The 12,481-nt window shown below is 38.9% G+C and overlaps 1 protein-coding gene across 4 annotated transcripts in view; it reads right to left on the reverse strand.

Moving 5' to 3' along the window:
* Positions 1-202: 202 nt before the first annotated feature.
* LOC128208265 (U11/U12 small nuclear ribonucleoprotein 48 kDa protein-like) overlaps positions 203-12,481 on the reverse strand; it is a 103,494-nt gene continuing 91,215 nt past the window's right edge. For all 4 annotated transcript variants that reach the window (XM_052911769.1, XM_052911767.1, XM_052911768.1 and 1 more), the window contains 5 exons: positions 9,938-10,120; positions 4,052-4,173; positions 2,495-2,568; positions 1,170-1,559; positions 203-594 (listed from right to left, as the gene is read on the reverse strand). In XM_052911769.1, coding sequence (XP_052767729.1) covers positions 525-594; positions 1,170-1,559; positions 2,495-2,568; positions 4,052-4,173; positions 9,938-10,120 — 839 coding nt within the window. In that variant the 3' untranslated portion in view covers positions 203-524. The remainder of the gene's footprint in view (positions 595-1,169; positions 1,560-2,494; positions 2,569-4,051; positions 4,174-9,937; positions 10,121-12,481) is intronic.

Genomic DNA, 12,481 nt, shown 5'->3' on the forward strand with positions numbered 1-12,481 from the left:
CTCAGGTGAGCCATTGAGGGCCGAGGGCCAGCATGGCCCTCTTGTTTTATTACCAATAAGATAATAATTTATATGTCCTAACAGTGAGATATAGGTAGTGTAGAGAAGAGAAACTCGAAAACTGGATCACCTTATGATATATTATGAAAAGCATTCATAGAACCATATTGCAAATCCCAAGGATACAACCAAATAAAGGGACTAACAATGTGAACTAGTTTATTATGTCTCAAGCGCTTTACATTAGTAAGAACAATTTAAACGTTCTAAACGAGGCATAAATGAAAAATTTGCCTTCATCAACCTACATAGCAAGTAATAAAAACAAGATGCGTCTACACATGTATAAATATTTGTAGACCATAGTTTTACAACAACAGTTTAATCTTTTTCATAGAGAATATAATAAATTTTGAGTTCACAAAACATTTTTCTTTATTTCTAGAAGAGGAACAGAACTGACAGAATTGGTTCTTGAAACTTGAGCCTACGTGTAACAGAAACATCTTGGTATATCCTCTTCATTATTTGTCTGGCTGTTCCTCTTTATCTCCCTTTGACTTGTGCTTATTCTTCTTGTGTTTCTTCTTTGCCCTGTTACATAAACACATAAAAACACTAATTTGGATAATAAAACAAATTAGCCATTAGGGCCCTGGATTGCACACCTTGTATATGGATCTCTAGCCATGGCCTTTCATCAGATATGGCCATTAGAAAAAATGGCCAAGATTTTATGGTCATATATGACATCAATGAGAAATAAAGCTGCTTAAGAGTGTTAACAATTTTAAATATGATAAAAAATATAAATCAAGGGCATTAACTCTGGATTTACTGGTTTGTCCCATAATTCCAATTGCCTGAGATCTTGTGGCTATATAAATTGTGACGAAGTTTGAATTAATTTTGTTAAGAAATGTGGATGTTAGATCCTAGAGGGGTAACAAATTTAATGTGGACGGCAACGGACAAAAGACAACCACAAAAGTTCACTTTTGACTACTTCATGGTTAGGTGAGCTAATGAAGACACATGAACTAGAAATTTTAAAGAAGACCATTTATTACATAAAGCTAGAACATTTAATTCAAAATATAATTTGCTTAAAAAAAGATGGAATAATGCATGAGAAATTTTATTAAGGCCAGATCAAAAATACAATCTACCTGCTTTTGGTCTTTGACCTGCTTCTAGATCGATGCTTGTGTTTTTTCTTGTGTTTTCTCTGTTCTCTGTCCTTACTTCTTGACCTTTCGTTTAGCCTCTCCCTGGACAAAGGCCTCTCAAATGACCTTGGAGTTGAACACAATAAGGGAGACCTTGACCTTTGTCTAGATGTTTCTCTTGACCTTGACCCTTGCCTTGGCCTATCAGGAGATCTAGATTTACGCCTATATCTATCTTTTGACCTCTGTCTTGAATACTCTCTTGCCCTTGAGGGTTGCCTTGGTGTGCCTCTTGACCTTTCAGTTGACCTTGACCTTTGACTAGATGTTCCTCTATATGAAGAAATCTCCTCTAATTGTCGACCTGTTTCTTCAAGTGCCTTTTCTTCTCTGCAACATAAGTAAGCTTTAATACTACTAGTATGTAAGTTGTTCAAAACTGTTTATGAAATATATTCTGACACATAGTTGTTGAAATATAAATACACAAAGCATGATATATGTTTGAATATTATCTGTAGGCTAGAACTGTTACAAAAATGTGGGAACAACATTTACATAAAATGATTCATGTAACCTTTGATTTTGAATATCGAACAATCTGTACAGAAATTTGAGTATTGGCCACAAAATTGATAATTTTAATTTTTCAAACAGGAACAAATTATTTAAAGGGGCTATACTTCATATGTTGAAATAGCAAAAAAAAGAGGAAAATTGTTGAAAACTGACATAAACTTGGAATCTATGTGTACAATGCACTGAAACTTACTAACTGAAGTTCCACATAGTTTACAATTAATATATTTTTCACAGCTTTTTTGTATTTTTCCATTGAAAAAGATTACTAGGTATATCTACCTAGTAAAATTCATTCCTAATGCATGATTGGCTAGTCGTTGTTATCAAGTGATATTACCAAATTAGGTATATAGCTGAAATATTCCAACCATTTAGGGTAAGCCTTCGTAGCACAGTGGATGCAACACTGGACTGCAATTTTGGCGACACTGGTTCGAACCCGTTCTCAAACTATTTTTTTTACATTTTGGTTTTTAGAATTATGATATCATAGAGTAAAACATTTATTAAATAATTGTCCTAAGATTCGTTACAAAAAAAACTTTTTGGTGCCAATCTGGTGTATAGCCCCTTTAATATAAAACATCTTTTTGATACAGCTTTTAATAAGAAAAGTTTTAGAGACTTTTTGACCATTGTGAATTATGTAATATACTTATATTAAGAATGTTTTTGAGAGATTGGTAGCTAAAGCAACATAATTTCAAGGTTAAATGTTTGTTTACTGTTACTGGTCAACGTACCTGTCAACACTTCGGTCATCCTGCAGAGACTGACTGTACATGTCCATCTGATTATTGATAACCTCTCGCATTATCTAAAACATAACCCTACTATAACAATATCGTTACAGCATAAATGGCATTTACAACATGCCTGTTAATGATTCTAGAAAACTGGATAATTTAATATTCCTCAATGAAACTGAAACATTGTTATTGCTGATTGTTGTAGTTTGGAGGGTTACTTGACTGTTAGGGTATTACCAGGTTGCCCACTAGTCTTCCCTATATATAAACAAAATCCCAAATAGTAAACTGCACCACTTTTTCTGTTGAAAATATACACCATTACAGTCAAAACTTGTTGGCTCGATATTCTCGTTTGCTGGAACTGGATTAAAAATACCGATTTCTTTTTACTATATGTTCATATAAAATTTGATCTGATGGCTCGATATCTTGAGGGTTTATATTTCTCCATGCTCTATGTCTTTTTGGCGGTTCCTAAGAATTTCACACTTTGTTCGCTTGGCTTTATTTAACACAAGGAGCAAATTGATTAGAATTGCTCGTGGTATCATAATTGTTATCAAATTTAAATGGTTAAAGAGTTTGAGCAAATATGCTTATGGGCAAGATAAGAATATCTAGCATGGTTAAATTATTGGATCTACTTATCTGAGGTGGGAGAAAGGTTCATCCCGACCCTCATGCAAAACGCTCGGGTCGGAATGATACTTATAATAATTTTATTGCGTAAATTAAAAAGAAGAAATCAAATGATATTTTCATAGTATCGAATCCGTCATGTTGTGAAATGTACGGCGTGTGTTCCATTAATATGTGCAATAAATACTCTTCTTTTGATAAGGTTGGAAATTGCAAACGAAGTAAACAAGACTTTCTTAAATATATCGAAGAAAAATACACATTCAGTAAGCAACCCCACATGGCTCGATATTCTCTACACTCTAAGTATATTGGCTGGTCCCTGGAGTATCGAGCCAATGGGTTTCGGCTGTAATTGAAGTTTGATTACACATCTTTGTTTAGTATGCTGTCAGAGGAATAAGTAATTCAAACATCGACAAATTATAGTATAACACTTGTAGTTCTCACTATTTCATTTCATACAGTTAATGGTGAATTTGAAGCACTCAGTTCCATTTTTAATATAATATTGTATAGCATAAACTATATCATGTTTATAATAACCATAATGTGATATTTTATACCATCTTAGTAAACTTGTGTGTTCCATGTACATAAATATACATTAAATGACATAAAAAGTTAACTTTTTTTAACAAATAGTATTTTAGTACATGACAGCACGTGTTTCATATTGAACAGGTGCTTGAAATTTTACTTTTAAAACATGGCTAAAATCACGACTGTATGTAATTTATTCCTGTCAGACTGAGATATTCTCCAAAACTGGTAATTTTTCACTAAACACTACAAGATGTTGATAGTTACTTCTGAAAGAAAATGATTGTTTAAAGCATGAAGCAGCTTGATTTTTTCTCAATTTTTGTAAACTTAAAATTTAATGAAATTTGTATGGCACTATACTACCTCAGTGTGTGATTTTTTTGTGATGTGGACGTTCTTGGCACGATAGGTCTTGCGTCTGCGTCGGTAGTCACGCAGTGCGGCCATCTCCTCTACAGGATCCAGGTGTCTTCCTTCTCCAGTCTCTATAAGACACAGTCATAATAAACAGTCTCTACAAGACACTGTCATAATAAACAGTCTCTACAAGACACAGTCATAATAAACAGTCTATACAAGACACAGTCATAATAAACAGTCTCTACAAGGCACAGTCATAATAAACAGTCTCAACAAGGCACAGTCATAATAAACAGTCTATACAAGACACAGTCATAATAAACAGTCTCTACAAGGCACAGTCATAATAAACAGTCTCAACAAGGCACAGTCATAATAAACAGTCTCTACAAGGCACAGTCATAATAAGCAGTCTCAACAAGGCACAGTCATAATAAACAGTCTCTACCAGGTACATTCATAATAAACAGTCTCTACAAGGCACAGTCATAACAAGAGCTGTTTGTCAAACATTATGCCCCCCCCCCCCGAGCGCCATGTTGTCAGGATTATATGGACAATTGAATGAAATATGCATGGACCGAAATGACAGTTGATTTGTTGCCATTAAGGCAGTTTTCAGATTATGACCATTAAAGTGTGAGGATAGAGTGTGTTATGACCATGACCTTTGACTCTATGAACTCAAAATCCAGAGTCATCAGCTGGTCACCAGACACCTAAATGTCAAGTTCGAGGGCCATGGGTGCAGGCATTGTCAAGTTATCACACAGACAAGTTTTTTCGTTCAAGGTCACTGTGACCTTGACCTTTGACCCAATGACCCCTTAAATCATAAGGGGTCATCTACAAGTCAGATGCAACTCCAAGTCAAGTTTGAAGGCCATGGGTTCAGGCATTGTTGAGTTATCACTCTGACAACCTTTTACCATTCAAGATCACTGTGACCTTGACCTTCGGCTCTGTGAATCCTAAAATCAATAAGGGTGATCTACTGGTCAGGCTTAACATCCATGTCAAGTTTAATGATCAAAGGTTCAGGCATTGTTGAGATATCAGTGGGAGAAGATTTGTTAACTTTTTTTGCGTTAAAGGTTACTGTGACATTGACCTTGGCCTGATGACCCCCAAAGTCGATAGGGGTCATCTACTGGGCAGGCCCAACCTTCATGTCAAGTTTGATGACCATAGGTCCAGGAATTGTCGAGGTCGCTTTCAAGGTCACTGTGACCTTGACCTTTGACCCCTAAAATCAATAGGGGTCATCTACTGGTCAGGCCCAACCTCAATGTCAAGTTTGAGGGCCATGGGTGCAGGCATTGTTGAGTTATCACTCGGACAACCTTTTATCACTCAAGGTCACTGTGACCTTGACCTTTGGCCCAATGACCCCTAAAATCAATAGGGACCATCTTCTGACCAGGCCCAACCTCCAAGTCAAGCTTGAGGGCCATGGGTGCAGGCATTGTCGAGTTATCACTCGGATAACCTTTTACCATTCCAGGTCACTGTGACCTTGACCTTTAGCCCAATGACCCCTAAAATCAATAGGGACATATTCTGGCCAGGCCCAACCTCCAAGTCAAGTTTGAGGGCCATGGGTGCAGGCATTGTCGAGTTATCACTCGGACAACCTTTTACCATTCCAGGTCACTGTGAATTTGACCTTTGGCCAGATGAACCCCAAAAACCATAGGGGTCATCTCCTGGTCAAGCCAATTCTCCAAGTCAAGTTTGAGGGCCATGGGTGCAGGCATTGTCGAGTTATCACTCGGACAACCTTTTACCATTCAAGGTGACTGTGACCTTGACCTTTGGCCAGATGACCCCCAAAAACAAAAGGGGTCATGTACTGGTCAGGCCCAATTCCAAGTCAAGTTTGAGGGCCATGGGTGCAGGCATTGTCAAGTTATCACAAGGAAAACCTTTAACCATTCAAGGTGACTGTGACCTTGACCTTTGGCCCGATGACCCCCAAAAACAATAGGGGTCTTCTACTAGTCAGGCCCAACCTCCAATTCAATTATGAGGGCCATGGGTGCAGGCATTGTCGAATTATCACTCGGACAACCTTTTACCATTCAAGGTCACTGTGACCTTGACCTTTGGCCAGATGACCCCCAAAAACAATAGGGGTCATCTCCTGGTCAGGCCCAACCTCCAATTCAATTATGAGGGCCATGGGTGCCGGCATTGTTGAGTTATCACTCGGACAACCTTTTACCATTCAAGGTCACTGTGCACTTGACCTTTGACCCGATGAGCCCCAAAAACAATAGGGGTCAGCTACTGGTCAGGCCCAACCTCCAAGTCAAGTTTGAGGGCCATGGGTGCAGGCATTGTCAAGTTATCACTCGGACGACCTTTTACCATTCAAGGTCACTGTAACCTTGACCTTTGGCCTGATGACCCCCCAAAACAATAGGGGTCATCTACTGGTCAGGCCCAACCTGAAAGTCAAGTTTGAGGGCCATTGGTGCAGGAATTGTTGAGTTATCACTCGGACAAGCTTTAAAATTATTTTACCATTAAAGGTCACTGTGACCTTGACCTTTGACTCGATGACCCCCAAAATCAATAGGGGTCATCTACTGGTCAGGCCCAACCTTCATGTGAAGTTTGATGACCATACGTCCAGGAATTGTTGAGTTATCACTCGGACAAGCTTTGGTCTACCGACGGACCAACGGACCGACATGCCTGTGCAAAGCAATATACCCCTCTTCTTCGAAGGGGGGCATAATAAACAGTCTATACAAGACAAAGTCATAATAAACAGTCTCTACAAGACACAGTCATAATGAACAGTCTCTACAAGGCGCAGTCATAATGAACAGTCTCTACAAGGCGCAGTCATAATATACAGTCTCTGCAAGATACAGTCATAATAAACCATCTCTACAAGGCACAGTCATAACAAACCGTCTCTACAAGGCACAGTCATAATATACAGTCTCTACAAGGCACAGTCATAATAAACAGTCTCTACAAGGCACAGTCAGAATAAACAGTCTATACAAGACCCAGTCATAATAAGCAGTCTCTACAAGGCACAGTCATAATAAGCAGTCTCTGCAAGACACAGTCATAATAGACAGTCTCTGCAAGGCACAGTCATAATAAACAGTCTCTACCAGGCACAGTCATAATAAACAGTCTATACAAAACACAGTCATAATAAGCAGTCTCTACAAGGCACAGTCATAATAAGCAGTCTCTTCAAGGCACAGTCATAATAAGCAGTCTCTACAAGGCACAGTCATAATAACAGTCTCTTCAAGGCACAGTCATAATAAGCAGTCTCTGCAAGGCACAGTCATAATAAACAGTCTCTGCAAGGCACAGTCATAATAAGCAGTCTCTACAAGGCACAGTCATAATATACAGTCTCTACCAGGCACAGTCATAATAAACAGTCTCTACAAGACACAGTAATAATAAACCGTCTCTACAAGGCACAGTCATAATAAGCAGTCTCTACAAGGCACAGTCATAATAAACAGTCTCTTCAAGACACAGTCAGACAAGAGATGTTTGTCAAACATTATGCCCCCCCCCCCCCCTGAGTGCCATGTTGTCAGGATTATATGGACAATTGAATGAAATATGTATGGACCGAAATGACAGCTGATTTGTCACTGACATTGGATGCCGTTGAGGCAGTTTTAAGATTATGACCATTCAAAGTTTGAGGATAGAGTGTGTTATGACCATGTCCTTTGACTCTATGACCTCAAAATCCATAGGAGTCATCAGCTGGTCACCAAAAATCTAAATGTTAAGTTTGAGGGCCATGGGTGCAGGCATTGACAAGTTATCACACAGACAAGCTTTTTTCGTTCAAGGTACTGTTACCTTGACCTTTGACCCAATGACCCCTAAAATCATAAGGGGTCATCTACAGATCAGACACAACTCCAAGTCAAGTTTGAGGGCCATGGGTGCAGGCATTGTCCAATTATCACTTGAAACATTTTCGCATTCAAGGTCACTGTGAACCTGACCTTTGACCCAATGACTCCTAAAATCAATAAGGGTCATCTCCTGGTCAGGCCCAACTTACATGTCAAGTTTGATGATCATAGATTCAGGCATTGTTGAGATATCACTGGGAGAAGATTTGTTAACTTTTTTGCGTTAAAGGTTACTGTGACCTTGACCTTGGCCTGATGACCACCAAAGTCAAGAGGGGTCATCTACTGGTCAGGCCCACCTTCATGTCAAGTTTGATGACCATAGGTCCAGGAATTGTCGAGTTTGCTTTCAAGGTCACTGTGACCTTGACCTTTGACCCCTTAAATCAATAGGGGTCATCTACTGGTCAGGCCCAACCTCAAAGTCAAGTTTGAGGGCCATGGGCGCAGGCATTGTTGAGTTATCACTCGGGCAACCTTTTATCGTTCAAAGTCACTGTTACCTTGACCTTTGGCCCAATGACCCCTAAAATCAATGGGGGCCATCTACTGGTCAGGCCCAACCTCCAAGTCAAGTTTGATGGCCATGGGTGCAGGCATTGTCGAGATATCACTCAGACAACCTTTTACCATTCAAGGTCACTGTGACCTTGACCTTTGGCCCGATGACCCCCAAAAACAATACGGGTCATCTACTGGTCAGGCCCAACCTCCAAGTCAAGTTTGAGGGCCATAGGTGCAGGCATTGTTGAGTAATCACACGGACAACCTTTTACCATTCAAGGTCACTGTGACCTTGTCCTTTGGCCCAATGACCCCCAAAACAATACGTGTCATCTACTGGTCAGGCCCAACCTTTAAGTCAAGTTTGAGGGCCATGGGTGCAGGCATTGTCAAGTTATCACTTGGACAACCTTTTACCATTCAAGCTCACTGTGACCTTGACCTTTGGCCCAATGACCCCCAAAAACTATAGGGGTCATCTACTGGTCAGGCCCAACCTGAAAGTCAAGTTTGAGGGCCATGGGTGCAGGCATTGTCGAGTTATCACATGGACAACCTATGACCCAGTCATAATAAGCAGTCTCTACAAGGCACAGTCATAATAAGCAGTCTCTACAAGACACAGTCATAATAAGCAGTCTCTACAAGGCACAGTCATAATAAACAGTCTCTATAAGGCACAGTCATAATAAGCAGTCTCTACAAGGCACAGTCATAATAAGCAGTCTCTACAAGGCACAGTCATAATAAGCAGTCTCTACAAGGCACAGTCATAATAAGCAGTCTCTGCAAGACACAGTCATAATAAACAGTCTCTGCAAGACACAGTCATAATAAACATTTACTACAAGCCACAGTCATAATAAACAGTCTCTACCAGGCACATTCATAATAAACAGTCTCTACAAGGCACAGTCATAATAAACAGTCTCTACAAGACACAGTCATAATAAACAGTCTCTACCATGCACAGTCATAATAAACAGTCTCTACCAGGCACAGTCATTATAAACAGTCTCTACAAGGCACAGTCATAATAAACAGTCTATACAAGACACAGTCATAATAAACAGTCTCTACAAGGCACAGTCATAATACACAGTCTCAACAAGGCACAGTCATAATAAACAGTCTCTACAAGACGCAGTCATAATAAACAGTCTCTACAAGACACAGTCATAATAAACAGTCTCTACAAGACACAGTCATAATGAACAGTCTCTACAAGGCACAGTCATAATATCAAACCTGCTTGCTCTTGCATACATTTGAGAAAGAAATCAGTTTGATAACTTGCAGTGTTGGTAATAAAAAGTATATTACTTGTTTAAGAATATAAGAAATAGCTCATTTAAGCTGTGACAAAGTGATGTTCAATGGTTCTAGTATGGATGTAGGCCAATAAAAAGTTACAAGTAGAACACTGATAAGGAAAATCAAACATAAATTTATTAATTATTTCTACCCTCACCTTTTTTGATCAAGTCAGCGAGGTTCTCTGAAACGAGTAGTTCATCCCTGCCAACCTCCTTCAATCTGTTAGCTGCACGTGCACGCAGGACCACATACTCTGCAAGAGCGGCACGATCCTCTCGGGGCAACATTATCTGCTCTTCTTCTGATGTCTGTGGAACACGCGGGTAGCCATAGAACACTGAAATATACATAAGAAAATATATGGATACTAGAAATGTGGTAGTATTATAAGCAGCCAAGGTGAGGTAAAGTTTGAATTAAGAAAAAGCTCATCAATTACTTTGGCTTGAAAGTACCGTATTTTCTCGACTATAAGACGGGGAAATTGGGTCCCGATTTTTACCCCCAAAGTAGGGGACCCGTCTTATAAGCGAGTCGATAAAATATTAAAAAAAGATTCAAGTCAAAATCAGTTAAATTTTACATAGGGTATTCGTCTATCCAGTCTATCGTCTGCTGATATAAGTATGGGGCAATTAAGTAAACAACAACACGAAATCTCTTCACCGCGCGTGCTCTGACGTCACACAGTGTACCGTTATATCTGCATTTTTTTCTCATGGCGCGTGTCAGTATAATTAGTATGACAGATATATCAAATCAATAAATTGGAATGTTAATATGATGTAGGTACCTAACTGTCAATTTGATTAAGCAAACAAATGACAATGCGAATATGAATCCTTTATGTTCGTCGCCAATCAAGGGACAATATTGCCTAAAGCATTATTGCTAAACAAACACCTATTCATGCCTCGGCTTTTCGCAGTTATGTTATTGAAGCCATTTATTTTGCCGAAGAACTTCATTGGTGTCTTCAATAAAAAATAAACTAAAACAAACATATGTTGTTATTAATTAATTATTACAATTTCGATATGTAACGACCTGTCCTGCAAACTTATGTACTCATTTTTAACCTACCTCCAAATAGAGAGCTCACAGTTGCCCGCCATTTTCTTTGAGTAAAACAAAAACAGTTACCGCGAAAGTCGATAATTGTCCGTTGAGCTTGAACATTTTTACACATTAGGAAGAATTTTAGCATTTTAGATTTGCTTAAAAATTGACCCCGTCTTATAAGCGAGTCGAAACAAAAAGCACCAGATTTCATAGGCAAAGTTAGGGGGCCGTCTTATAAGCGAATCGCCTTATAGTCGAGAAAATACGGTATCCGTGGGCAAATTCCAGCCACTGTTTGATTAACATGCACAATTTGGAAGTAATTTTCATGACTTTGTGTGTTTGTTTCTTTACAAAGACTAGACACCAATTTGTTGTACCCAATGAAAGAGCCTTTCACACAGCAGAATGCTCTTGAGTCGAACAATATATGGAACCTGCCACACTACGCCTCCTCATGGTTTACCTCCATGGCATCCTTTTTTTGAAATCTATTATGCATAGTAAAAATTCAGCCTGCACAAGAATCATTTCAACCTTTGACCTTTAAGCGTGACCTTGTCCTTTGAGGAACAGACCTTGGTTTCAAGCTCAACTTGCCACTTTATCACTGTGAACGAAAGTTTTTTTGAAGATAATATAAGGCATGGTCAAGGTACAGCCCGGACCAGGATCATTTCAACCTTTTGACCTCTAAGCATGACCTTGACCTTTGTGCATAACACACCACCTCATTATGGTGAACCCACATGACAAGGTTTTTGAAAATCCTATAATGCATGGTCAAGGTACTGCACCAACACAGTTCAGTCCAGATGGACACAGAACCGCCATTGTGACAACTATGTCTCGCTAACCGCATGAAGGCTCAACAAAAATATTGAAAAATCAACAACTAAAGCCAGGCTATTTCTGTCACAATTCAGCCCCAATTTCTTAAGACTTAGGTAGAGGCATTAATTAAGATGAATCAGGAGTTCATGGCCAAAGTCTAATTTTTTGGTACAAATGCATATGGGAATATGACAACTGGTGATTATCCCACGACAGAAATAGAAATAACAAGGATTATTTATACAACTAGGTAAGAATCAACAGATTGCTGGAAGATCAGTTACAATCCTCACTTGCAAATCTTATGATAGTGTAGAATATCTTCTGGTAATGTAGAATATCTTCTAATAGTGTAGAATATCTTCTGATAGTGTAGAATATCTTATGATAGAGTAGAATATCTTTTGATAGTGGAGGATAGTCTGTTTCACTCTTACCCAATCATCTTATAAATGTACAATGAAACATGATTATCCATAATTTAAAATTACCTCCAAAAAGGTCGTTAATACCTATCAAATGTCTGTAAGACTATGCCTTTAGGAAGAGTTAATCATATCAACTTTTGAAACAAGGTATGTGGTTATGAGGTAATAGGAGATTTAAGTGAGCATTTTCTACATGTTATAGCCAGTGAACTTCCCAGAAAAACAGTCACCTTGCATTATATCAGTAATTTATTCAGGGCTGTTCCAGGAAAAAAGGCCTGGGGGGGCAAGAACGACAGTCCAAAAATGGGGCACCACCAACACAATTTTAACTGCTTTTACACCCCCCACCAACAGAATTAAAATAGGTAATA

This window comes from Mya arenaria, chromosome 11 (assembly GCF_026914265.1).
Source record: "Mya arenaria isolate MELC-2E11 chromosome 11, ASM2691426v1".
Classification (NCBI taxonomy): Eukaryota; Metazoa; Mollusca; class Bivalvia; order Myida; family Myidae; genus Mya; species Mya arenaria.